Source organism: Bidens hawaiensis, unplaced genomic scaffold, assembly GCF_021521415.1.
Source record: "Bidens hawaiensis isolate Kalapana, Puna unplaced genomic scaffold, B.hawaiensis_p1.1 tig00047703_1, whole genome shotgun sequence".
Classification (NCBI taxonomy): Eukaryota; Viridiplantae; Streptophyta; class Magnoliopsida; order Asterales; family Asteraceae; genus Bidens; species Bidens hawaiensis.
Genome location: NW_027498545.1, coordinates 16,450 through 44,078, shown reverse-complemented (window position 1 = coordinate 44,078; position 27,629 = coordinate 16,450). Strand labels below are relative to the sequence as shown.

Genomic DNA, 27,629 nt, shown 5'->3' with positions numbered 1-27,629 from the left:
CCGCCATGGCTCGTGATTTGCTTGCCGTACAAGCCTCAACGGTTGCTTCCGAATCGGTTTTTTCTCTTAGTGGGAGGGTGTTATCTATGCGAAGAACAAAACTAACTCCCGAGTCTCTAGAGGTTTGCATTTGCCTAAAGGACCATTTGGATGCGGTGGATCGTGTACAACACAAGGCGAACTTTGAAGACGAAATACCAATAGAGCGTCATATTCATGATGAGGAGGCGGAGGACGGGGTTTCTTCCGATAACGAAGACGAGGGTGAAGAAGATAATGAAGACGAAGAAGAGTTGTAATTATTTGTTTTGGTAAAATTATTTGTAACTTGTTCAACTAATATTTAGTTTTGATTTGTTTTATTATAATTACTTTTGTTACTCATGATTAATTTTTGTTACTTTTTTAATAACGACGAACATTTTATTTATTTAAAAAATAACTATTACAAACATTATTAAAACAGAAACGATACTAAACATAACAACTAAAACATAAAAAACAAAGTCCGTCGTTTTAATCCGGGAATACTTATTTTTGGGTTGTAGAGCCGGACGACTCTCCCACTTCCGTTTTTTTAGCTTCCAACCTTCTTTTTTCTCGACAATACTTATTCGTATGTTTTCGTAATGTCGAGTTGGACCCTGCTTTAAGAAACTTCGAGCAATATTTGCAACGTGCCAACTCATGTGAGTCGGTCATGAGACACAAATCGTAATGAACCCAAACATCGGGGCATCTTGTTGTTTCGATCACCATAACAACGTCATCATTAGTTGCCATTTGTTGTCGGTTTAAGGTTAATTGTGGTTTGGAGTGTGTTTTATAGTTTTGGAATTGGTTTAACAAGTACACAAACAAACCTTGCTATTTATAGTAAGAAAATAACCTATTTGTAGTTAAAAAACCGGTTCCAACGGTCAAAAACGGCTATATAGCCGTTGGAACCGGTTCCTAACGGCTATAATATTTAAATTTCAAAAAAAACCGGTGGAACCGGTTTTTACGTAAAAACCGGTTCCGGTTCATACCCTACCCGGTTCATAAAAGTTAGCATATCTGGGCATCGGTTCGGGTCGGGAACCGAACCGGTTCTTGATTGGAACCAGTTCCATTTTACAACCCGGTGTGAAAAAACCGGTTTCGAACCGGTTCGGGTTTTCCAGTTGAACCCGATTTGTGCACGTCTACCTAAAGGACCCATTTTTTTATGAATGGCAAATTTTTTCACTCTTTTTAGGATTTAAACCATGGATCTTTAGGTGGTTTTTGCCTTTGCCAGAATTGGCCGGTTTTTTAATTGATAAATTGTAAGCATAAAAATCTAATTTTTAACCAATAACCAAAAATATGGTACAATACAAATGAACACATGAAATGAGGAAATTTCATAACTCATGTATATGTATAGTTCAAACTTCAATATCTATAGTGTAGTAGCAAACTGCAAACAATCTTACTAAACATTATATCATATTGAAGCAGTGAGCACATAAATGAGGAAATTCCATAACTCTCACTTTACCTGCATCAAAAAAACTTTCTAAATATGATACTAAACATTTATCAGATATACATGCTTGCGTAGCTGCGTGAAAGTTAAAACCCCAAACCAATTGAAGATAAACAGATGGCTAGGAAAAAAGAAGCGTGCGTGTATATATGATGATAAAACGTTGAATAAATTTTTTTTTGGGAGGGGGAGGGCTGTAGGATTACTTTTTTACGCTCACATTTGTTTCACATGCACCGGATGAATGGGGTTGCAAAATTGTGTTACAAAGGAAGTTGGCCCAAAAGATGAATTGTGTTGCAAAATTAAAATGTAAAAGATTACTAGAGTGTTTTTTTAAACGTAGACAATGATTTCTGTAATTTTATCTTAAAGTTGTTTTACATTATGGTATTTTAGCTATTCTTAAAAAACTAACTTCAAAATTTAAGAGACATTCGCTTACCATGAGTGTTACAATCAAGTTAATAGCAGGAAAATTCTTTTGGACAAACCACGTGTGTTTAACTCTAATTCAAACTATTATTTTTTTTGTTTTATGATTATTATACAATATATATATAAAATATAAATAATGAACACAAGTAATTTCCAAGCATCTGTTACATTTCAATTCGTTTTGAAAAAGTTGTGGTCCTGGTTCATTGTATTTTCCATCTTTATTCGTCTTTTGCTCTTCAAAACACCCCTCAGATTAGCCACAATAACATACCGCCGGAAAAGATGACGACGGATGGATTCCTAGTACTCGGCGGGAAATCGCTAATCGAATACATCAAATCCACACCATCCTTAGCCTCCAAGCTCGGTAACGAACTCAACAACCTCAAAATAAAAGAAGTCGGTGACGGCAATCTCAATTTCGTCTACATCGTCATCTCTCCATCGGGTTCGGTTGTTATAAAACAGGCCGTACCGTATGTCCGTTTGATCGGTGAGTCTTGGCCGTTGGCCAAGGAACGATCGTACTTCGAAGCTACGGCTCTTAAACGTCAGCATGAGTTGTGTCCAAAACATGTTCTGGAAGTTTATCACTTTGATAGAAGTATGTCGTTAATTGGGATGCGGTATATCGAGCCGCCGCATATAATATTGAGGAAAGGCTTGGTTTCTGGAGTGAAGTACCCGTTGCTGGCTGAACACATGTCGGAGTTTATGGCTAACACTTTGTTTTACACGTCTCTTCTTTATCTCACGACTACACAACACAAAAGTGCAGGTGAACACTTGTTATATTATATATATTTTGTTGTCTTTTTGGAAGTTTTGGCAACTATCATTGTGACACAAATACAAAATGGCAATTAAATATTGAAGTTAGGACTTTAATGGATGTGTAAAACATGGTTGCAAAAGTCGCTATGGTTGACCGACTAGGGAGTTGGGTGTACCCATGGTACTTGGACATGATAAATATAAAGAAAATTAGTTTTTAGATATTATACATATATGTCAAATATCATAAATTTATTGATATTTATAAAAAAATAGGTGAATATCAATATAAATAAAAGAAATACATTTTTAATTACTAAGTTATTCTGAAACTTGCTAATCATTAATTTTAAAAAAAAATGATATTCGTTCTTTAATATTATAGAAATATGAATTATTTTTATTTTTTTAAGTCAAAATCGGCCCTAGCTGACCACCTTTAACCGATTATTCGTAACAAGGCGGAGAAAAAAAATTCAACTCGGCACTACACCTTGTGGCGATTACTCGAGGAGTACTCGGCCCTGTAGACCTACTTTTACAACATTGGTGTAAAGTATGTCAATTTAGTAATTTACGTGTTTTAGACTAAAAAGGACATAACTATAAATTGCTAAAATTTAGAGAAAATCTTCAGTAGATTTCGTGTTGGATATAGACCAATTTTGTCCGCTCCTTATGAGCTTTGTAACCACACTTGGCCACTTGTAGCTCAAGTTACGCTTTTTTCATGTTTTGGTATTTTGTGGCATGTTTCTCTCTGTCCAGCTGGTCCATGTAAAAGTGTGCTAACTCTTGGATTAGCTTATCAGTGGGCGCATTTTATGTGGATAAGTGGAGATATCCATGGTTAATCGTGATTGAGTCGGAGCAAACCATGATGCATGAGCTCTTGTGCAAAAAGTGGGCAATATTGGCCGGATATTACATTTATGTATGCTTTAAGGCTCATGACATGTGATTTTACCTTGTGCAGTGGCCGAATTCTGTGCAAACGTGGAGATATGCAGGCTGACCGAACAAGTGGTGTTTTCAGATCCTTAAAAAATTTCTGAACATAACCGTTGGACTTCACCTTATCTTGATGGTGATGCCGAGGCTATTCGGAATGACAAAGAGTTGAAAATTGAAGTTGCTGAGCTCAAGTCTATGTACATACTCAATCAACCATGCTTTATGTTCTTTCTATTTTTAATTTTTTTTTAATTTCCCATTCCATTATTTTGATACTCTTTAGGTTTTGTGAGAGAACACAAGCTCTAATACATGGTGATCTCCATACAAGTTCAGTCATGGTTACTCAAGATTCAACTCAAGTCATTGATCCAGAGTTTTCTTTCTATGGGCCAATGGGGTTTGACATCGGTGCTTTCATTGGAAACCTGTTTTTGGCATATTTTGCACAAGATGGATATGCAGATGACCGAAAAGTATGTCTAGTTTAACATATTAAATTGTTACTAGTGTCTATTTTTTGTTCCGTAAGTCAAGTATTATGAACTATGAATGCAGACATATAAAGAATGGATCATCAATACCATATCCGACACTTGGAATCTTTTTCACAAAAAGTTTACATCGCTTTGGGATAAACACAAAGACGGGCCTGGCGAGGCATATCTCCATGAAATTTATAAAGATGCCGAGCTTTGGGAGCTTGTAAAACAAAAATATATGATCAGTTTATTCCATGATTCACTTGGATTTGCAGCTGCCAAAATGATAAGGTGATTCATAACTTATGCAACTCTTTAAGCTTATTCTGATATTTTATTTTATTCATCACTTATGTAACAGGCGAATTGTTGGGGTGGCTCATGTTGAGGATTTCGAGTCGATCGTTGAACCGGCCAAACGAGCTGACTGTGAACGTCATGCTCTTGATTTTGCTAAGACGCTTATGAAAAAAAGAAGAAATTTCGATAGCATTACTGATGTTATTTCTGCTGTTTAGGAACTTTCACCTGAATATATGTAACATGTTCCAAAATTACAGAAGCATATGTAAAGTTTAAATATTTCCTGTTTGACCATAAAATTCAAACTATACCATTTCTTTTAAATAAGGATGTAACATAATTAAGCTTTCTTGTTCATGTCTTAACTATGATTATAAGCAGCCTTGTAGTCACTCCACAGCTGATCAACACTCTTCCCAACCAAGTCAACAAAATAGTCAACACTATAAGCATACCGCATCTTCTTATTAAGTTCAGCCACAAACCCGAATCTAAGACCCTCACAATAATCAAGAAACCGAGCGGTTACATCATACCCATGGTCCCACTTGTCACCTTGCCCTGGCTGGACCCAATGGCTCGGTATGTACCCCGCCTTTAGTCTCACAAAATCAGCAACCCCTTCAATCAATCCCAAGGGGGTGGACCCGTTACCCGACCACTGCCACACGTGTGTCATTTCATGATAAATGACACCACTAAATTCTTTTATGATATCGCCTTGATAACCTGCAATATAGTTTGTGCTGAAGTGGATCTCGTTATCCTCACAATAAGCAACCCCGTCCATGTCATCAAGGAACAAATGGACATTTGCCACGTTTGCACGATCGGCCTTGTTTCTTTGTTGAAAGATTCTCCATATGAATAAGTTTGCGGACTTTAAGGTGTGTTTGGTAAACTTGTACCCAATTTGGTTCTCGTACCGAACCCCACCTGGAGTTTGTGCAGCGGTGTTGGTGATGTTGTAGCTTACTGTTGCAAAGGTTGCTGGTAAGACTGCTAGAATTAGGATGAATGACATGACCATTTTCATTTTAGTGTGTTTGGACATTGTGTTATGCATAAGTATGTATTGCATGTTGATGTATTTGCAGTTGCTTGTATGTATATATAGTGTGATGCTGCGGTAGCTAACTTTGTTACTTTCATGGCCATTTGTTCTTTGTTTGTGTATCTATTAATAGTTTCATGTAAAATAAGGTTCAGCCTGCACATTTCAATCAAAAATGGCCAAACCTTAATAAAAGGGGCCGGCTGGCCACATGGCTAACAAGAAATTACATTTTTAATCTTTATATATGTTGTACTCTAAAAATGTTTCAGTAGTCTAATATTAAAATTAAAAGGGTATAGCAATTTTTATAATAATAAAACCCAAAAAAAAAAAAGATTAAAAGGGTATAGTATAGTAGTAAACTTGTTGGGCCCAAACATAATACAAGACAAGAGATACATAATAATGTGAATCCAACCAAGTTGGGCCCAAACAAGTCTCAAAATGAGCAAGGGTAGCCCTAAGAGGAATACGGCACACAGGCCATAGCAAGAGTACAATATATATGGGCTAAATTGGTCATTCCACCGATATCTTGTGTGGCCCAATTGATGTCATCACTTAGGAAACCCAATAATACTCAAGCAACCAAACTTATGGGCCGCTTCACATGTGAAACCAACAATTCACAAATGAGTTGGCAATCTCCAGACCTGGTTATATTACATTAGGGTCGGTTCCTGGATATTGCGAGTAAGACCCGTTTGCTCCTATAGGGTGAGCATAAACCGGGTAAGACCCGCGCGAGCCGAACCGTTCAAACCCAATTATTTAAAATAGGGTCTATTCTCAAGTCCTGAGAATTCCATTAATAGGGTCTGGGTCGGGCGTGCGGGTAACACCTATTTGCTCACCAAGACCCGAACAAGAATTCTAGTCAAAACAACCAACCCATGTCCCATCCTGCCTCACAAATTTCACACAAAGCACTCACATGGGAAGTATAAGAGCCGAACTGTCCTGACCCCATGCCTCAAGTTCTCACAAGGTGTTTGTGTGGTTGTCTATGAGAAAAGTAGCAAAGATTTTTCTCATTGTGATTGTTGGTATTTTCAAGTTGTAGTCTGTAAGGTAGTGGGTGTAGTTTTGGCATTGGACAAGAAGGTGGTGTGGGATGAGTGATATGGATGTGAAAGCGCTAGTTTACTCTGAGAGTCACATGCAGCGAGATGGTGGTGCTGAAGTGCAGAAGAAACAAAGAAGGAAAGATAGGTAGCGGTGTGGGAGCAACTAAAACACCGTCCCTACCTTTGGTATCGTGGTGGGAACATTGCTCCCTTCACCCTAATGCTCAATTAATCTATTTTTTTCCAGGTGCTAAAGCTTAAAATCAAATTATAAAGATTGATAAAAAGCAACTTGATGTGTGCATTATACTTGAGTACAATTTAAACAAAATTCTAACAGGCCACTTATTCTATAGCTTGCGATTTGTGAGAATTTGAACAAGACAAGGTGAGCTCACTCATTGGCTTGCTTTGTTTGACTCGTTTAAGTTAAGCCATAATAGTGACGGTTCAAACATTAGGAGCGTCGTTTAAAAAAAATATGATTATCCACTAGAGACCACCTTAAATTTATTATATCAGTTTTTTTTTAATATAATTTTTTTATTTTTAGTGTAAGCCAGGTAACTCAAGCTTATTTTGTTGCAAAACATGTGAAAAAAAAATAATTTAATTTAATTTAATTTAAACTTAATTAGTTTTAACCAATTAAATTAAGGTGTTTCTTTTATAAATAGAAGGTTGTGAATTCAAATCTTTATAAATACCATGTAAAGATGAAACTTTGATGTAAAAAAAACCTAATTAAGTTAAATTCATTATTTTTGTTGAGTTTCAACTTATTATTAAGTATATAAAAAGAGTTTCAACTCAACTAATCAAACATGAATAAATTTTGTTCAAAACCATTAATGCTACAACTTTGAGTTAAATTATTCTTAAAAGGTGTTTGATTTTTGGTTTCCCATAAATACCGAGTGTTACATGGTAGAAAATCACACCAAAAACATCTAACGGTGCAAACGAGTTGAACTGCTCGTGAGTTACTCAAGATCGGCTCGCTAAAAAGCTCGACCTAGCCAAGCTTAATTGGGCCCGAGCTCGAGCCTAAAAATAAGCTTATTTAATAAACGAGCCCGAGCTTCACTTACCGAGCTTGAGCCAGCTCGCGAGCTAAACGAGCTTGCCATTTATATAATTTTTAATGATATATATTTAATAATTATATATATATATATAATGCTATGAAAATATAAATAAAAATAACTAAATAATATATAGTATTTTATACATAAAATTATTATAGAAAAAATATATAAAAATAATTATAATTATATAAAAAATAATTGTTAATAATAAATGAGCCGAGCCCAAGCCGTGCTCAAGCTTAAAAATCTACTCACAAGCCGAGCTCGAGTTTTGAAAATAGAGCTCGAAACAAGCCGATCTCGAGCTCTGTGTAAGTTAAACGATCCGAGCTCGAGCCTAATCGAGCTCGGGCTTGGCTCGTTTGCATCCCTAGTTAAAAAAACATCTATATTTTGAGAGAATTTTTATACTCTCAAGAACAATCTAAGAACACAAAGCATTCTCCAAGATTAAACCTTCTTCTCTTGATTCAAGGTTTAACTTCGAGTGCTAGAGTCCTTCCCGGCAGTACACATACTATTCCAATTTTTATAATGGAAGAAAGACGCGTTTGTCTTAGAAGAGGCACAAAATCTGTTTTAAGAGACTCGTGTCGAACACAAATCATCAACCAACGGTAACGACTTTAATTGTTTAAATAAAAAGTCAAGAGCAAAATCGAAGACGCGTTTCATTGAAAGAGCACCGCTGAATATCTTTACATTCAAATAATTTTATTTATTTAATTTTATTCGTTTATGTATAAAGAGAGTACCTTTATTAAATTTTATTATTTATTTTGATAAAAATGTGAACGGACTTCCTATAATCTTAAAAAACATATAATTTTTTTTGAAAGATTTATAATCAAGGATTTAGGGTTCATAAAAAGTTATAAAATTAAATTTTTTTTTTAATCTTGTAATTTTTTTTGGGAAATAATATGAGTACAAGTCGGATTTTATTGGAACATAATATCAAATTCGAATACCATATTACAAGAACGGAGTTTCGATTCAACCTTCTTTCAACTTTCATAGATTTTGGTTATACTTCGTGAAGTATCGTTTACTTTGTAGAATGCAAAGATATTTAACGAATAAAATAAATAATTTACTTGAATGTAAAGATATTCAATGATGCTCTTTCAATGAAAAGTGTCTTTGATTTTTTTTTTACTCTTCACTTTAAACAATTAAAGGCGTTCGTATTGGTGAGGAGTCTTATTCAACACAAACCCCTTAAAACAGTTTGTGTGTCTCGTCTCACAGAGTATAACTACCAGAACAGTATGTGTTCTGTCACGGAGAACTCAAGCATCCGAAATCAAACCTTGAACGAAGAGAAAAAATAATAATGTTGGAGAATGTTGTCTTTTTGGATTGTTCTTCAGCTTCTTTTTGGAGTATTCTCTAGAGTATACGAAATCTCTCAAAAGCTAGTTGCTTTTTGTGTGATTTTCAGCTATGTAATACCTAGTATTTACTATTTATAGGAAACGAAATTTAAAAAAAAAAATTAACTCAAAGTCGAAATATGTTTCAAGAAATTAAATAAAGGAATAAATAATTTTTCAAAATTTAATTTTGTTTTGAATATTTTTGAGTTAAAACTCTTTTTATAGACTTAATAAGTTGAAACCCAAAAATAAATTTAACTTAATTAATGTGACATTTGTCAATTTCGGGTTATTTTATACTTGTATTCTTAATGTAAACCCGACCCGTTTTGTATATCGAACCTTTCGATATAATCAAAATGATGAATTTTATGTTACAAATTTGTTTTATAGTTGTCGGATCTAAAAAAAACACCCTTTTCGATTCTTAAAATGCCCCAAAACGCTCAAAACGAACTCCAGAGACTAAAACTACCAAAATGGAGACTTGAAAGACCCATTTGTAGTTTGTGCTTTCTTGAGTCTATAACCAACATATTTTCATGCAACACCCTTTATGAAATACCCATTCAACTTACCCTATATACACACTCATCTTCTTCATTTGTGCTTGCTCATTTCCTCATTTCTCTCTCAAATTCTTGATTTCTAAGGTTGTTCTTCATAGTTTGACTCTCAAGGTCAAACTAAGCTAATATTTCATTTTAACTAACTTCTCGATACTTAAAGCTTGATGTTACAACATATACAACATATATATAATATACACTCCTTGTTTACCTTCGGTCTTTCATTTCTCCGATCTCGGCTGGTTGAAATGTCGGGCTAGTAAGGCAAGGTTACATGGAGGACTTTGTAGTCCTTGTTTATATATTTAACAAATCTAATAACTTGCTTAACTTCTGCATATTTTAGTTTATTGTTCATATTTGTCAAATTCCATGGTATTGTTTATGTGGTGACTAGCCTCGGTTTCATCCCGAGTTGAGAACCGAACCAAAAACCAAACTTTCGTTTAAAAGCTTTATTGTTAACTTTTTGAATGTAAAACTTGAGTATTATTATTTATAAGTTATTTTACAAGTTCCATGGTAATCGGGTATGTGGTAACCATCCTCGGTCTTATTCCGAGTCAAGGACTGTGACACCCGGTAAATTCCCAACCCCTTAACTAAGTAATCAACCTAATAATTAGGTGATTGTAAATATTATGCGCGCCATGTTAGTCAGCGCGTGCATTTGTTATGTGCGCCCTGCGCGAGCGCGCTATGTTAAGAATCAGCGCGGGCACATTATGTGCGCCCGGCGCGAGCATATGTTAGAATCAGCGCGGGCATTTATGTTTGCCCTGCGCGAGCGCGCCATGTTAGTCAGCGCGTGCATGTGTTATGTGCGCCCTGCGCGAGCGCGCCATGTTAGTCAGCGCGTGCATGTGTTATGTGCGCCCTGCGCGAGCGCACCATGTTAAGAACCAGCGTGAGCATATGTTATATGCGCCATGCGTGAACGTATTGGCCTTATGTTTTCATGTAACTTAAACGTTATGTTGTCTATGGGTTGACCATCCCGCATGATGCTAAGGCGGGTGCATCCTACATCGTTTATGCGCGTGCGGAAGGGAACTAACCTACCCGCATGGCGGGAACTTTGAGAGCTAGTTTGTCTGAAGCTCCAGGATGGAATTGACTTCAACATGACTGATCACTATGTTGAAATACCAAAACCACCTGGAGAATCTACAAATGAAACTCAAATGTCCCTAACTGCGAGAAGGTTACGCACCTACCCGCAGCAAAGAAATGTTCTACACGCAGAAAGCTATGCGCACCAAGCTATACGCGCAGAACACTTAGTCAAAATGTTCAGATTTAAGGAAATTGTCCCCGCCCAAAAGAGGGCGGTAGCGTGTTTCAGAAAACTTCTACTTTTTACTGTACACTGTCTAAAGCACTGAAAAAGCAAACTGTAAAAGTCAACTGCCAGCCACCCACTCTCACCAGCCACAGCCCTGCATGTCCTGTCCATATCAAATCAGAATCTTTAATCTACTTTTCTACTCTTTTTAATAAATAATAATAATTTCCATACTTTATCATCATTTCAAAAGATTACAATTCCCTAAAGCAAGGGATTATGTTCCCTTGAGTTTGCCTATAAATTTGTAGCCTAAATTATCACCCAAAACACACTTCAAAGAACTACAAACTTGCACTAATCTTTTCCCAAGCATCCGTTGTTTCCAGCTCCGATCCTGTTACTAGGTAAGCCGAGATTATAACCTTGAAATCTACTTTCCAACCCTTATATCTTGATCTTAATATATATATTTGTTATTTAATCGTATTCTAGACCTTCGATTCCGAGGCCAACACCAAGAAAACCCGAATCTCGATTAATCCCTTAACAAGAACCACAGGTGAGTCTCACAGCCCCATTTTCACTGTTTTCACTATTTTAAACTGTTTTCGGGGCGAGGGACACGTACTTAAATAATGTTTTATCATGGTATACTTACAAGCTAAGCAAACGATTACGTGTTTAAGTTATGTTTCATGATGAGCAATGCGAACAGTTATCTATGGTTTTTCGATGATAGTGCACCAGATTCGAGTAAGTGATCACTTTACCATTGGAACTCTAAGGGTAGGGACTGCTGGTTTGATCCGCCCACTCGTAGGGGTCGCACCTCTTACACAGACGAGTGCCTAGCATGTCACGGGGCAGTACTATGGGATTAAGCCCGCTCGTAGAGGTCGCTCCTCTTACGCAGACGAGCGCCTTGTTTTCCGGCACAACGTCCGCGCGTAACCCGCGGGACGGTATTACAGCATATATTCGCTCGTAGTGGCAACGCCACTTACACAGACGAGCACAGTTTTCCAGAAGTGTCCGCGCGTAACCCGCGGGACGGTATTACGTTATTTTAGCTCGTAGTGGCAGCGCCACTTACACAGACGAGCACAGTTCCCAGAAATGTTCGCGCGTAACCCGCGGAACGATTTTATCAGAATATGTTGATATAACTATGTTTTACCAAGCATGTGTTTAATGATGCTACCAGAATTATGTTTCAGAATGATTTGTATCAAGATTATGATGCAATACGATTTATCAAGTTACTAAAACTTGTGAACTCACTCAGTTTATACTGATTCAAATGTTTTTACGTGTCTTTCAGGAGATAACTAGGTAGCGCATGGAGTCACACTTAGAGCACCACACGCTGAACATCTAAAACAAGCTTTTGGAAGATTTTGGTTTTATCCCCTCGATGCGCACGGTTATCCGCCGCGCAAGGGGATATGGCGAGGAAATCTTCAGTTTTATACTTGGATGTTTTTTTTTGTAATCTTTGAACAATGTAATGTGTTTGTACTAAACTTCTCATGCGCAATAAAAATCTTTGAATGTTTTGCAATGGCCCGTGCTTAATTATCAATCCCCACTCGTGCGCGCCCGGCTGTTTCCGCCGCTCAGGGCCGGGTTGTGACAGATTGGTATCAGAGCACTGGTTATAGCGAACTAGGAAAAGAAGTTTTTAACCTAGACTATAACCTTTGGGGAATCGCATGAAATATTTTTCAAAGAATATTTTCAAAAGAAAAATCACACACGCACTTAGGAACACGGGTCACAGTGTCTAGAGATAAGAACATTATGTGCTCTGAGTACATGCGCTAAGTTTGTTACATTTTCTTTTTATGAAAAGAATGCCTCCAACCAGAGCCAAGGGAATTACCATGACACCCGAGGAGCTCGCAGAAATAATCGCGCAGGCGATTGCAACGCATGAGGCCAGCAAGGCCGAATCTAGTCAGGGTCGCCAAGAGAACGAGACCCCAGAACCCGAATCAGGAGCCTTGGACAAAGGATGCTCCTATAAAACATTCATGGCCTGTAGGCCTTGGCCGTTCAAAGGCACCGAAGGAGCCATTGGGCTCTACAATTGGATTGACAAGATGGAGACAGTTCTCTCCATCAGCGGATGTAGTGAAAACCAGAAGGTCCTTTACGCGACCTGCATGTTCCAAGAAGCAGCTTCGTCTTGGTGGAAGCTCCAAGTAAAGACTTTGGGGCGAGAAGTTGCTCTTCACAAGACCTGGGAAGAATTGAAAGAAATGATGATGAGAAAGTTCTGCTCTCGCGCAGAAATTCAGAGCTTGCAACAAGAATTCTGGAACCACACCATGGTAGGAACGGATATCGATGCCTACACCAATCGTTTCAACGAGCTTTGCCAGCTGGTGCCAGACATGGCAAACACAGAAGAAAAGAAAATCGAGAGGTACATTTTTGGGTTACCTCCTGTCGTTAGAGTCCCGCTCAACGCCGCCGCACCTCCGACCTTTGACGAGGCGGTTGCGCGAGCCATCACCCTTACAAGGGATACGGTTCGTGCGGGTATGTTGACCACCCGCTTGAACGAGCAGCGAACCTCTGACTCCAAGAGGAAATGGAACTCCCACCGAGGATCAGACTTCAAGCAGCCACCGCCCAAGAAGCAGGAAAGCACAAGGGTTTACGCGATTCAAGCCGCGGAACCATCAAGGAAAGGATACAGCGGGCCTTACCCATGGTGCAACAAATGCAAGTATCACCACGAAGGCGAATGCGCGAACGTCACATGCGCCAAATGTGGCAGACCAGGACACAAGACGGTGAATTGCCGTGCTAAAGAAGCTGGAGCCAATGACAACTGCTACGCATGCGGGAAGCCTGGACACTTCAGTCGGGATTGCCCACAGAAAGGAAACCAAGCTCGCGGGAGAGCTTTTGTGATCGGCGCGGGTGAAGCAAAGGAAGAACCGAATGTGGTAACCGGTACGTTTTTGCTTAACGGCCATTTTGCATCTGTCTTATTTGATACTGGCGCTGACCTAAGTTTTATATCCCATGAGTTTAAAAACTCCCTGGGCTTAGCGACCAGTAGGCTAGACAAACCTTATACTATAGAACTAGCCAATGGTAGGCAGTTATGCGCGAATGAAAGGACTGAACAATGTGTATTAGTCATGGGAGGTCATGAGTTCAATATTAACTTGTTACCAATAGATTTGGGAAGTTTCGATATTGTGGTAGGTATGGATTGGTTGGTCGAGAATCTCGCGGAAATTGTTTGTCATGAGAAGCAGGTTCGGATTCCACTGTTGAACGGAGAAACTTTGATGATTCAAGGGGAAAGAAGGGGAGTTGCGACGAAACTGATTTCATGCCTAAAGGCGCGTAAGTGCCTAAGGAAAGGGTGCTACGCCTTCCTGGCGCATGTAGTAAAGAAAGGAGATGAGCGAAGAATTGAAGACTTACCAGTAGTGCGCGAATTTCCAGAAGTTTTTCCTGAAGATTTGCCCGGGTTACCGCCGCCGCGACAAGTCGAGTTTCGTATTGATTTGGTCCCAGAAGCTGCGCCAGTAGCTCGAGCGCCTTATCGCTTAGCTCCATCTGAGATGCAAGAGCTATCCAATCAGTTACAGGAACTATTGGATAAGGGTTTCATACGCCCAAGCTTTTCACCTTGGGGAGCTCCAGTACTGTTTGTAAGAAGAAGGATGGTTCGTTCCGGATGTGTATTGACTACAGGGAGCTGAACAAGCTGACAGTCAAAAATCGGTACCCCTTACCGAGGATTGACGACTTATTTGACCAGTTGCAGGGATCCAGTTATTATTCGAAGATAGATCTACGGTCAGGATACCACCAACTTAGGGTCCATGAGGAAGACGCGCCAAAGACAGCCTTCCGAACCAGATATGGCCATTATGAGTTCTTAGTGATGCCTTTCGGGCTAACTAATGCGCCGGCTGTATTCATGGATCTGATGAACCGTGTATGCAAACCATATTTGGACAAGTTTGTGATTGTGTTTATAGATGATATTTTGGTTTACTCTCGAACCAAGGCCGAGCATGAGCAACACCTGAGAATGATTTTGGAATTGTTAAGGAAAGAAAAGTTGTATGCGAAGTTTTCCAAGTGCGAGTTCTGGCTTAGAGAAGTTCACTTTCTCGGTCACGTTGTAAACGAGAAAGGAATACACGTCGATCCTTCTAAGGTTAAAGCCATCGAAAACTGGGAAGCGCCAAAAACCCCAACTGAGGTGAGGCAATTCCTTGGACTAGCTGGCTACTATCGACGCTTCATTGAGAACTTCTCCAAGATAGCTCTACCTCTGACCGCGCTAACTCAGAAAGACAAGGCGTTTATTTGGGGCAAGAATCAGGAAGCGGCATTTCAAATGTTGAAACAGAAGTTATGTAGTGCGCCAATCTTATCCCTGCCCGAGGGGACAGATGACATCGTCGTTTACTGCGACGCTTCACACCAGGGACTCGGATGTGTCCTTATGCAGCGAGACAAAGTTATAGCGTATGCCTCGCGCCAACTTAAGACCAATGAGAAGAACTACACAACGCATGATTTAGAACTTGGAGCTGTTGTCTTCGCGCTAAAAATTTGGCGCCATTACCTCTACGGTACGAAATGTGTAATCTTTACGGATCATAAGAGCCTCCAACATATATTCGATCAGAAGGAATTAAACATGAGGCAACGAAGATGGGTTGAATTGTTGAATGATTATGATTGCGAGATCAAGTATCATCCGGGGAAAGCGAATGTGGTAGCAGACGCGCTAAGCAGAAAGGAGCGAATAAAAACGCTACGAGTCAAGGCTCTAAGGTTGACCATTCACGCAGATCTCTCTACCCGCATCCGAGACGCTCAGCAAGAAGCCTTGAAACCAGAGTTTGTTAAAAACGAATGCCTTGGGGGTATGATTAAGAATTTGGAACTTAAAGGGAACAACACTCGATATTTTGCCAACCGCATATGGGTCCCTCTCAAGGGAGGATTGCGCGAGCAGGTATTAAACGAAGCTCACAAGACGCGATATTCCGTACATCCTGGCGCAGACAAGATGTACCAAGATGTTAAAACGCTGTATTGGTGGCCCAATCTTAAAGGCGCCATCGCGATGTATGTCAGTAAGTGCCTGACGTGTTCAAAAGTAAAGGCTGAATACCAGAAACCATCGGGGTTGCTTCAGCAGCCAGAAATTCCCATGTGGAAGTGGGAACAAATCTCTATGGACTTCATCACCAAACTGCCAAGGACACCTGGGGGTTATGACACAATATGGGTTATTGTGGATCGGCTAACTAAGTCAGCGCACTTCCTGCCAATCAAGGAAACCGATAAGATGGAAAAGTTAGCCCGATTGTATATTCGAGAAGTAGTTTCAAAACATGGAGTCCCAGTGTCCATCATTTCTGATCGAGATAGTCGGTTTACATCAAGGTTTTGGAGATCATTACAAGAGGGGTTAGGTACTCGACTGGACATGAGTACGGCTTATCACCCCCAAACGGATGGACAAAGCGAACGAACGATCCAGACATTGGAAGATATGCTGCGCGCGTGCGCGATCGATTTTGGAGGTAGTTGGGATACCCACCTCCCGTTGGTTGAATTTTCTTACAATAACAGTTATCACACAAGTATCAAGGCTGCGCCGTTCGAAGCTTTGTATGGGCGCAAGTGTAGATCCCCACTGTGTTGGGCTGAAGTGGGCGACAAGCAAATGACTGGTCCAGAAGTGATCCAAGAAACAACAGACAAGATTTTTCAGATAAGGGATCGTCTTAAGGCAGCACGCGACAGACAGAAAAGTTATGCTGATATGAGAAGGAAACCGTTGGAGTTTCAAGTAGGGGATAAAGTACTTTTGAAAGTCTCTCCATGGAAGGGAGTCCCCCGTTTCGGTAAGCGAGGAAAGCTAAATCCGCGCTACATTGGACCTTTTGAGATCCTGGAGAGGATCGGTCCAGTTGCTTATAAACTCCGTCTACCCGCCGAACTCAGTGGAGTTCATGATACGTTTCATGTATCCAACCTCAAGAAATGTTTATCTGACGAAACGTTGATTTTACCGGTGGAAGAAATTCATATTGACAAACAGCTGCACTTCATAGAAGAACCTATAGCAGTAACCGATTGGAAAGAACAAAGGTTGCGCAGAAGCAGAATCAAGTTGGTAAAAGTTCAATGGAACTCAAGGCGTGGGCCTGAATTCACTTGGGAAAGAGAAGATCAGATGCGCATAAAATACCCACACCTCTTTCAGAATATGGCTTCTGCCAGCAACGTCTCTTAAATTTCGGGACGAAATTCGTTTAACGAGGGGAGAATGTGACACCCGGTAAATTCCCAACCCCTTAACTAAGTAATCAACCTAATAATTAGGTGATTGTAAATATTATGCGCGCCATGTTAGTCAGCGCGTGCATTTGTTATGTGCGCCCTGCGCGAGCGCGCTATGTTAAGAATCAGCGCGGGCACATTATGTGCGCCCGGCGCGAGCATATGTTAGAATCAGCGCGGGCATTTATGTTTGCCCTGCGCGAGCGCGCCATGTTAGTCAGCGCGTGCATGTGTTATGTGCGCCCTGCGCGAGCGCGCCATGTTAGTCAGCGCGTGCATGTGTTATGTGCGCCCTGCGCGAGCGCACCATGTTAAGAACCAGCGTGAGCATATGTTATATGCGCCATGCGTGAACGTATTGGCCTTATGTTTTCATGTAACTTAAACGTTATGTTGTCTATGGGTTGACCATCCCGCATGATGCTAAGGCGGGTGCATCCTACATCGTTTATGCGCGTGCGGAAGGGAACTAACCTACCCGCATGGCGGGAACTTTGAGAGCTAGTTTGTCTGAAGCTCCAGGATGGAATTGACTTCAACATGACTGATCACTATGTTGAAATACCAAAACCACCTGGAGAATCTACAAATGAAACTCAAATGTCCCTAACTGCGAGAAGGTTACGCACCTACCCGCAGCAAAGAAATGTTCTACACGCAGAAAGCTATGCGCACCAAGCTATACGCGCAGAACACTTAGTCAAAATGTTCAGATTTAAGGAAATTGTCCCCGCCCAAAAGAGGGCGGTAGCGTGTTTCAGAAAACTTCTACTTTTTACTGTACACTGTCTAAAGCACTGAAAAAGCAAACTGTAAAAGTCAACTGCCAGCCACCCACTCTCACCAGCCACAGCCCTGCATGTCCTGTCCATATCAAATCAGAATCTTTAATCTACTTTTCTACTCTTTTTAATAAATAATAATAATTTCCATACTTTATCATCATTTCAAAAGATTACAATTCCCTAAAGCAAGGGATTATGTTCCCTTGAGTTTGCCTATAAATTTGTAGCCTAAATTATCACCCAAAACACACTTCAAAGAACTACAAACTTGCACTAATCTTTTCCCAAGCATCCGTTGTTTCCAGCTCCGATCCTGTTACTAGGTAAGCCGAGATTATAACCTTGAAATCTACTTTCCAACCCTTATATCTTGATCTTAATATATATATTTGTTATTTAATCGTATTCTAGACCTTCGATTCCGAGGCCAACACCAAGAAAACCCGAATCTCGATTAATCCCTTAACAAGAACCACAGGTGAGTCTCACAGCCCCATTTTCACTGTTTTCACTATTTTAAACTGTTTTCGGGGCGAGGGACACGTACTTAAATAATGTTTTATCATGGTATACTTACAAGCTAAGCAAACGATTACGTGTTTAAGTTATGTTTCATGATGAGCAATGCGAACAGTTATCTATGGTTTTTCGATGATAGTGCACCAGATTCGAGTAAGTGATCACTTTACCATTGGAACTCTAAGGGTAGGGACTGCTGGTTTGATCCGCCCACTCGTAGGGGTCGCACCTCTTACACAGACGAGTGCCTAGCATGTCACGGGGCAGTACTATGGGATTAAGCCCGCTCGTAGAGGTCGCTCCTCTTACGCAGACGAGCGCCTTGTTTTCCGGCACAACGTCCGCGCGTAACCCGCGGGACGGTATTACAGCATATATTCGCTCGTAGTGGCAGCGCCACTTACACAGACGAGCACAGTTTTCCAGAAGTGTCCGCGCGTAACCCGCGGGACGGTATTACGTTATTTTAGCTCGTAGTGGCAGCGCCACTTACACAGACGAGCACAGTTCCCAGAAATGTTCGCGCGTAACCCGCGGAACGATTTTATCAGAATATGTTGATATAACTATGTTTTACCAAGCATGTGTTTAATGATGCTACCAGAATTATGTTTCAGAATGATTTGTATCAAGATTATGATGCAATACGATTTATCAAGTTACTAAAACTTGTGAACTCACTCAGTTTATACTGATTCAAATGTTTTTACGTGTCTTTCAGGAGATAACTAGGTAGCGCATGGAGTCACACTTAGAGCACCACACGCTGAACATCTAAAACAAGCTTTTTGGAAGATTTTGGTTTTATCCCCTCGATGCGCACGGTTATCCGCCGCGCAAGGGGATATGGCGAGGAAATCTTCAGTTTTATACTTGGATGTTTTTTTTTTGTAATCTTTGAACAATGTAATGTGTTTGTACTAAACTTCTCATGCGCAATAAAAATCTTTGAATGTTTTGCAATGGCCCGTGCTTAATTATCAATCCCCACTCGTGCGCGCCCGGCTGTTTCCGCCGCTCAGGGCCGGGTGTGACAAGGACCGAACCAAAAACCGAACTAAACCGAGTTCACTCGCTTAAGACACACAAGTGTGTTTTTAGCCACCAAAACTCATATTTTTCTTCAAGATTATATTTTAAAACAATTTTAGTTAATTTCTAAACATACTTGGTATGTCGGTAACCAACTTGATCTTATAACAAGTTCGGACCGATAAAGTCGTATACTCGCTTAACGAACGTTAAGGTTCTTCACAATAGAACTACATACTTGGTTAAGTCTATTTTGATTTTATTGAGTTATCTCATAACATTTATTATTTTGGGAAGTTAACTTTAAGCTTGGTCAATTATCAAGTCTCGTATTGACAAACCCGAACACTCGTTTAAATCTCGTTTTGGTATTCTTATAACCAAGGGTTTTGTAATATTGCATTTTAACCCACATTATTACTTAACGTAAGTTGAGTAAAAAAACTAATGAATAGAATACCGAGACCCGGTTTTGAGTAAACTTATTTTACAAAACTCGTTTCTTTAATTTCTAAAATATTTACATTTTAAACCCTAAACTTTATTTATTTACTTTATTTGTCATGTATTTTACTTTAAACCCTTCCAAGACTACCTACTAACACAAGATCCGTTTAATATAGGTCTTGCTCGTTAAACCGATCTCTCCGATTATTCACGACACTATCTTTCAAGTTACTTGTTAAAGTGAATACTTTTTCATTCCCCGTTTTCCATCTTTCAATTTGGGGGTGGCATTGTATACTTATTCAAATTCAAATGATTTATACTTGAGTTTTAAACCACAACACTTATTGTATATGTTTACTTAAATAAATGCTCGATTTGGTGTTATATGCTTTACATGATTATGTGCAAATTCTTGAATGCTAAGGCGGGTAGCCTCTCGAATGCTAAGGCGGGTAGCCTCATCAAAGTATGATCACACGTTAATCCGAGTATATATGATATCCCCATATAGAAAGGTGTCGTCAATGTATTCTTATTGACGATTTCATTATTGTCGTCAATGTATTCTTACTGACGGTTTTATTATCTAAATTGTTGCTATTATTTATTGTTTTCATATACTAGTTGTAGATTTCATACTATATACTTATTGTCCAAAACTATGAAAATTGCTCACCAACATTTGTTTTGACAAACTCTATTTTATGTAATGTTACAGGTTTGATGTTAGCTTGATTGGATTACTTGAAGAAACTTATCATTTTGGCTTTAGGATATTAGAAAATAAAAGAACAAGTTATTTGTTTATCTATCTATTTGGCATTTTGTATGAACAATTGTTGTGTTACTTATGATGATATGGTTTTAAATGAGTTGTTTAAATATTGTCACTTTATAGTGTCGTTGTGCAATGAACAATCATGTCGCGCCTCGACGTTTCCGCCTTCATTGGTTGGGGTGTGACACTTAATGAGATGAAACTCAAATTAAATTTATATGTTTTATTTGTCTTTCATATATTTTCCAACATATTTGTCAGCTCAGCAAGAGTAAATGAGAGCCAAGCAGACATGTTTAACTTCGGCCGAGCCGGATCCGGCTTGATATATAGTTAAGGACACCCTACCAAGAGGCCACTTTATATATTCTTTTCAAGGTCAAATTTGATGTTCTTATTTTACAACATATCAAGAAACCAAAAGAAAATTTTTCTTAATTTCCATGATAAATAATTATTAGAAAAATTAGGTGGGGTGATCTTTATCCTGAACCTGAAGACGGTAAAGACAAGTAGGTGACTGATTGAACACTTCAAATTTGACTCTGCTTTTGACTTTTAACAAGCCTTTAGTAAATGAGAAAGCCCCACGTTAACTGCGACATACGACCCATTAATGTGGATAACAATTCTCAATAAACGGAACGTTTGCACTGACGCAGTAGGCTATTTTCTCTTTACTCTCATGTTCAAAATTCCTTCATGTGTCTTTGATTTTAATTTCAAAATTGTTTTTTCAATTTTTCCTGATTTGATTGTTTATGTTTTGATTTAAAACGTGTTAGTTATGATTTTCACTAATTTAGACGTTTGCTGCATCGCTAAACTTTAGTTATGTTTTGTCACTTTCATTTTACCAGGTTTTGATAGATATCAAATATAACATTGTTTCCAGTTTGATTTATAGTTATTAGATGGTCCGAACTTCGGTGTCAAATTAGAACAAAGTTAATTAAAAATTTAGCACACCTTTTCTTTTCTTTTTCTTGTTTTCTATTCTTTAACAATGTTTGGAACTACCCTAATATTCAAGTAAATCTTTGTGAGACGGGATGTCAACTATCCATCCTAATTTTGACGCTCCAACACTGATGTATCCAATAATAACACCATCAAGGAGGAAACCTACCATTATGGAAAACCTTCATTGATTCAAGTTTCAAACCAGCCTAAGACCATATAATTCCAAACGTTAATCATTACCTCCACACAATTAGACCAGAAGGTTAATGGTAGTTAGCACACCTTAAACTGGACTAGCTAAGGAAAGATGAGGAAAAGGTCTCAAACATAACAAAGAAAGCATAACTTGGACCTGAATATCATCTATTAGGACTATTTTTTAATGGCCACCTCTTAACTATTCAAACTTCAAGCTACCTCTAAACAAATAAGAGGCTATGAACCATTAAGATGTAGCATCTTAATGAAATTGTTAATGGCTACTAAACAACCACGTGTATTTTTGTGTTTCCACTCTACGTCACACGCATAAGTCCATCACTATCTATATATATGACTAGTTTTTTTCGAGACCCACTATGATCGGGATGCATGAAGTCTTTGTACATCGGGTGTGTTCAAAAGTTCATAAATGGGTAACCCTAGTCTCTGTCAAATCGAGTTACAGTACATATTTAGGAGGTGTTTAGATGAACTTTTAAATTTTGCTTATTTAATTTTTGAAAAGCAAAATGTGTTTGGTAAAGCGTTTAAAAAACTTTTTAAAAGTGTTTTTACTTTTTAAAAGTCAAATAAGTAATAAGTAATTTTAAAAAGTTCACCCCCCCCCCCCCCCCCCCTAGTTTCATAACAACAATAAGAAATCACCATTTCATAAAATAAAATGGATGATATATTGTGAAAATAAATTTCATCCTTTTTGGTGTGGAATGTTACATAAACAACCAAACTTTATAACTTTTGTATTTTTCTAGAAGTCACTAGCAAAGAAAATACGATATTAATCAGATTCCTTGGGTCAGTTATCGTTTATTTTACTCATATTTTTGTTCTTCGCAGTTTATAAGCACGTGATTATTTAAAAATAATAGCTTATTTAATCTTCCTTAACAATAATATTCCAAAAGAATAAGACAAAATTAAAACAATCCTTTTTCTTAAATTGGACTCATTCTAAAGGCTGCCATGAGAGTTTTAAAATTGTAGTTTTTATAATTAAAGTTTGGTTTTTTAATTTGTTGATTAATTAACACATACTTAAAATATGGCAAATGTACAAATCAAGAGTTAAAATTTTATTTCAAGGTTAAATCATGGTCTAATTTGGTAACTTATTTACGCTCTAGTTTTTTTTTCCTAGGTAATACTCAATTGTTTATCGGCCTAGGTAGCATATTAATATACACAATTAATCAATAAAATGACTGGATAACATATAGTTGATAACTAACTTCCTTAGGTTGGTAATTAACGTACGGTAATCAATAATTAACATTTGGGTAATGATGAATAATTTTTTGGACCAACTATTAACTTGTTATTATCAAATGGCATTTGGCCCGATATTGCCAATGATCCTTAGCCAGTTGGCTTAATTGATAAATACTAGCTGAGTTACTGTGAGGTAATGAGGGTATATCATGATTCGAACCATGCATGTGACAAGAATTTTAAGAGAATCTCTTGGGTGTCTCGGTTCGATTGATACATGCCATTAATAAAGAAGAACACTACTATTTTAGGATTTAGATTCGGATAAAGTGAGTTGCATGCTGATGGTAATTCAGAGTCTCCCAACAACCATTTTGCACTAAAGTTGTTAATTTAGATGGATTCAGAAATATTAGCTGTTAACTTTTTCTTATTGATTTGTTATTATGATATGCAAATATTCTTCGGCATATATTCAAAACCACTTGATGTTATGAATTAGCAGAGCCACCTACCATTTACCACCACCACCGTCACCTACTTCACCCACCATCTATTACCTACCACAAGGTGGGAAAAAAACATTAGGTCTAGAAGCGCAACTATGTACAAAAACTCAAACTGGTGATGCTCATCAACACAAAACATAGCTAGATTTCAAACCAACAATATTTCAAACCAAAAATGTGGTATGTGGGACATAACCAAAAGCTTTGACCAAATCAACCAAAATCACCATGTATTAAGAAAAAAAAATCGAGAATTTTTTTATCTATTTTTGAACGACAAACAAATTATAAAGCTATAACAATATTCACCATGTATATAAAAATCGAGAGATTCTAAAAACTTAATATGAAATCTTGAGTTTGAGATTCAAGTCAAGAGCAACAAATCTAGGAGGAAAAAAAAAGTGAGATTCATTGAAACCCAAATACCAAACAAAAATAATGTATCATTTTCAATTGAAATAACAAAACCGAAAACGTATTTGCCTCTATATAGTCATAACTCATAGCATAGTGATGACAACGGAAGGGGTGACAAAAAAAAGTTAACACTGAAAGAATATTAACAGTGTAAATTAGGAATTTTTGGATGAGTCATGAGTGGTAGGATCCGGGCTTAGGATCCTTGCCTACTCTGAAAACAATACACGTGTGGAGACATGGGCAGACCTAACGTATTACTATATCAACGTCACGCGACACTAGTGGAGAAAAAATCATATGTAATTTTTGTACCTGAAAATCGAGTGACAGTGTATGTTTTTAAATTATGACACCAGTAAAAAACTTACTACTTGCCATTCGATATACATCACAGAAGTATAGCATTGTTTAGGAGATACGTCGAGTGGTCGACATATTTTGAATTGTAGGAGAATTTTAAGAGAGAATGGAGATGATGTAGGAGAGGTTATGGCATGAGGAAAATAAAACACATATTTACAACCTTACACTAAAAATCACTTTTTCCTAAATTTGTTTCTCACTTTCTAAAAAGATCCTACATGCCATTTCTATATTTATCTCTAATCAATTATAAAACATTTCTTTATTCTTATTTTTGTTACTATTTTTTTCTCTTTCTTACGCTCATAAAAATTATAAAAATATAGATATGAGGGATGAATAATTAAGAAACAAATTTGGAGGTTTTTGAATTGTTTTCCCATAAAAATATGGAGATGGGGAATAAAAATGTATAGGTGTTATCTGTTTGTTTGTTTATTTATTTTAATTTTTGTCATTTTTCCTTAATTTTAAATCAACCTTATATAATAATTCAAACTTCCAAACTACTTAAATAACAAACTTGTAAGCTAGGAACAGTTAAATGAGTTAAATTTTTGGCAAAACAAAACATAACTGGTTAAGTTGAGCATTCACAATTTGACAAAACAAAATTTGTTGAATGCAAACTAAAATTGGAGGGTATGCTTGTTAACCATTAGAAAACGGAAAAAAAAAGGAAAAGAAAAAAAACAAAGAAAATCATTAGCATATTAAATATAATAAAATTAAATTTAATAAGTTAGTTGTAAGTGAAACACAACAAAAGCATGCTTGAGTTTGATTTTATAATATTGACAAATCTTTGAGCCAATGAATTAGTGATGAAGTGACAAAGAAGAAATTTGGTATTTCATGTAACTCAGGTTTGATTACTGGCCCCATTATTTAGTTTCGACGGCGCTAGGTGATGATAAGAGACTAAACGAGTAAGTGACTTTTACTAGTTGGATCCTTGAACTGAAGGAGATTTACCTTACCCGCACTGCCGTGCATTCGAGCGAGTATTCACAGGCGTTGGCTTTAGGTGAAGGTTTTCACTGGATCGAAAGACGAGTGTATCCCGATCAATATGATGAATTTCACTGGAGGATTCGTTGGCCGGTAAAGAAAATTAACAAATCTTTGAGCACCCTTTTATTTATGTTGTTTTAGGCATTCCCGAGTCTCATTTAACAAGGGGATGGGAAGGAAAAGAAAGGAAAATAATAAAAAACCATGTTTCAGAGTTTTTTTAAGAAAAGATGGGGATGGGATGGAAAGAGAGGGAAAATATAAGCATATTATCATCCTCTCAAATTGGAGAGATTAGGAAACAATGTTATGTCTTATAATAACTTTCTATTAACTCCCTAATATAGTTTACTTAAAGGGTATAATAAAAAAATTATATCTTTCCTTTCTTTTCCTCTTAACTCGGGAACACTTAAAATGTTTAATTTCCTTTCTCTTCCTTTCATTTTCATTAAACTCGGAAACACAAAATAAAGTCACATATTTTTCTTCCCCTACCTTTCTTTCTTGTCCTAATTCTCCTCCCTTCCCCTCCCCTCGTTAAATGAGACTCGGGAACACAAATGAACGCATTGACCTTCTATGCTCATCCGATCTCAAACTCATTTTTTATGTTCTAACTTCTAAGATCACCTCAACACATATTGTAAGTTTATAACCTGCAAAACAATCTCCAATGGCGTAGGTTTCCTCTAATTGTGTTCCCTTATATTAATTATCTTTCTCTAATTGGTTAAACAGCTCATAATGCCTAATATATTATTTTAAGAAAAAAAACATAAACCATATATTCCCATGATTCAGTTCTGCTTTTAATGTAAGACACTTGACGAACATTGATGAATTGATACAAGTTTCAACCAAAACCAGAAAAAAACTAAATGTGTTGACAAATTTAAAAAACATAAACAGATTCCTTCATCAGACTTTGCCGCTGACAAGCACCATCTCCGGTGTAACTCCGGCCAGTTTGTTCCCGTCGGCCATGAGACCATCTCTCATAACCTTAGCCGTGTGCTCCAACAGATCAATCTCCGATTCCAGGAACCCCCATTCTTTTTCAAGCTCCTTCACCTCTCCTCCCACACGTTTTGCTTCCAACACTTGCAACTTCTTGCCGGCAAGCTCTACTTTCAGTTTCTCAAGCGTTGCGGTGATCACCGGAAGCTTTGAGATGAACGACGATTGTCTGTCCATTGGTGGTCGAATGGGAGGAGTTTGGTAGGGTAGCTGGTTTTGGAATTAGGGTTATTTATAATGGAGGTTTCTTGGGGAGATGGGATACTTTCTCTCTAAGCCTATTTATAATGATTTTTTAACGTTTTATTTTCCATTTATAAAACCAAATCATGTATTTTCTATTTGAATAATTATTGAATCATTAACATTAATAATGGGAAGTATTGATGCTAGACTGTCATTATCTGGTCAAAAACAGTATAAATTAGTGTCCTAATCACCTTAAACTAGTCAGGGTAAGTAGGGTGTTGGACCACGAGGAGTATGTAATCAGTGTAAACGATTCCTAACCACTAGTAGAAAATATACCTTTAATGACACGCGAATTATGACACACGGTCATTTTATGACATGAAAACGACGCGTGTCATTAAAATTGTCATCTTTTATCAAAATTTGAAGAAACAATGACACGTTTTGCGTGTCATCGTTTTAACGTCATAAAAAGTTAATAAAAAAACACAGGCTACACTTTTGATAGTGAGTGTCATGTTTTAACTGTCACTTTATTATTTCTATTATTATTTCTAGGGCTTATATCATCAACGATCTTTCATTCATCGTTCTTTATGTCCTCTCAGCACGAATTCACGCCATCATCGTCAGTTCACTCTCTGCATTATTGATTACGGATCTGCTGCATCTGATTCATTACGGCTCTGGATCCAGCTGATTACGAGTGTTTTACGATTCAGGATTCACGTCATCGTCTGATTGTAGCAAGGTATCATTGATTCACTTGAATTCGCGTTTAATCTTACTGCAATTACTTTCTTCTGTTTTAATTTGATTAATTCAGTTGTAATTAGGGCTCAGTTTGTGTTTTTCTGTTCGATTAGCCGTTTTTGTGTTCTAATGGTTGTGATTAT

The 27,629-nt window shown here is 37.9% G+C and overlaps 1 protein-coding gene and 1 pseudogene across 2 annotated transcripts; one reads left to right on the top strand and one right to left on the bottom strand.

Moving 5' to 3' along the window:
* The first annotated feature begins 2,230 nt into the window (after positions 1-2,230).
* LOC143597185 (methylthioribose kinase-like) lies at positions 2,231-4,684 on the top strand (annotated as a pseudogene). The gene is made up of 5 exons (XR_013146846.1): positions 2,231-2,732; positions 3,705-3,879; positions 3,966-4,158; positions 4,241-4,455; positions 4,526-4,684. The product of XR_013146846.1 is annotated as a methylthioribose kinase-like (transcript).
* Positions 4,685-4,739: 55 nt separating this feature from the next.
* LOC143597183 (uncharacterized) lies at positions 4,740-5,497 on the bottom strand. Its single transcript, XM_077075763.1, has one exon. The coding sequence runs from the start codon at positions 5,495-5,497 to the stop codon at positions 4,829-4,831; it is 669 nt and encodes a 222-aa protein (XP_076931878.1). The 3' UTR covers positions 4,740-4,828.
* Between the last annotated feature and the right edge of the window lie 22,132 nt (positions 5,498-27,629).

Coding starts and splice junctions, on each gene's coding strand:
- LOC143597183 (XM_077075763.1), bottom strand. CDS start 5,497: ATGGTCATGTCATTCATCCTAATTCTAGCAGTCTTACCAGCAACCTTT.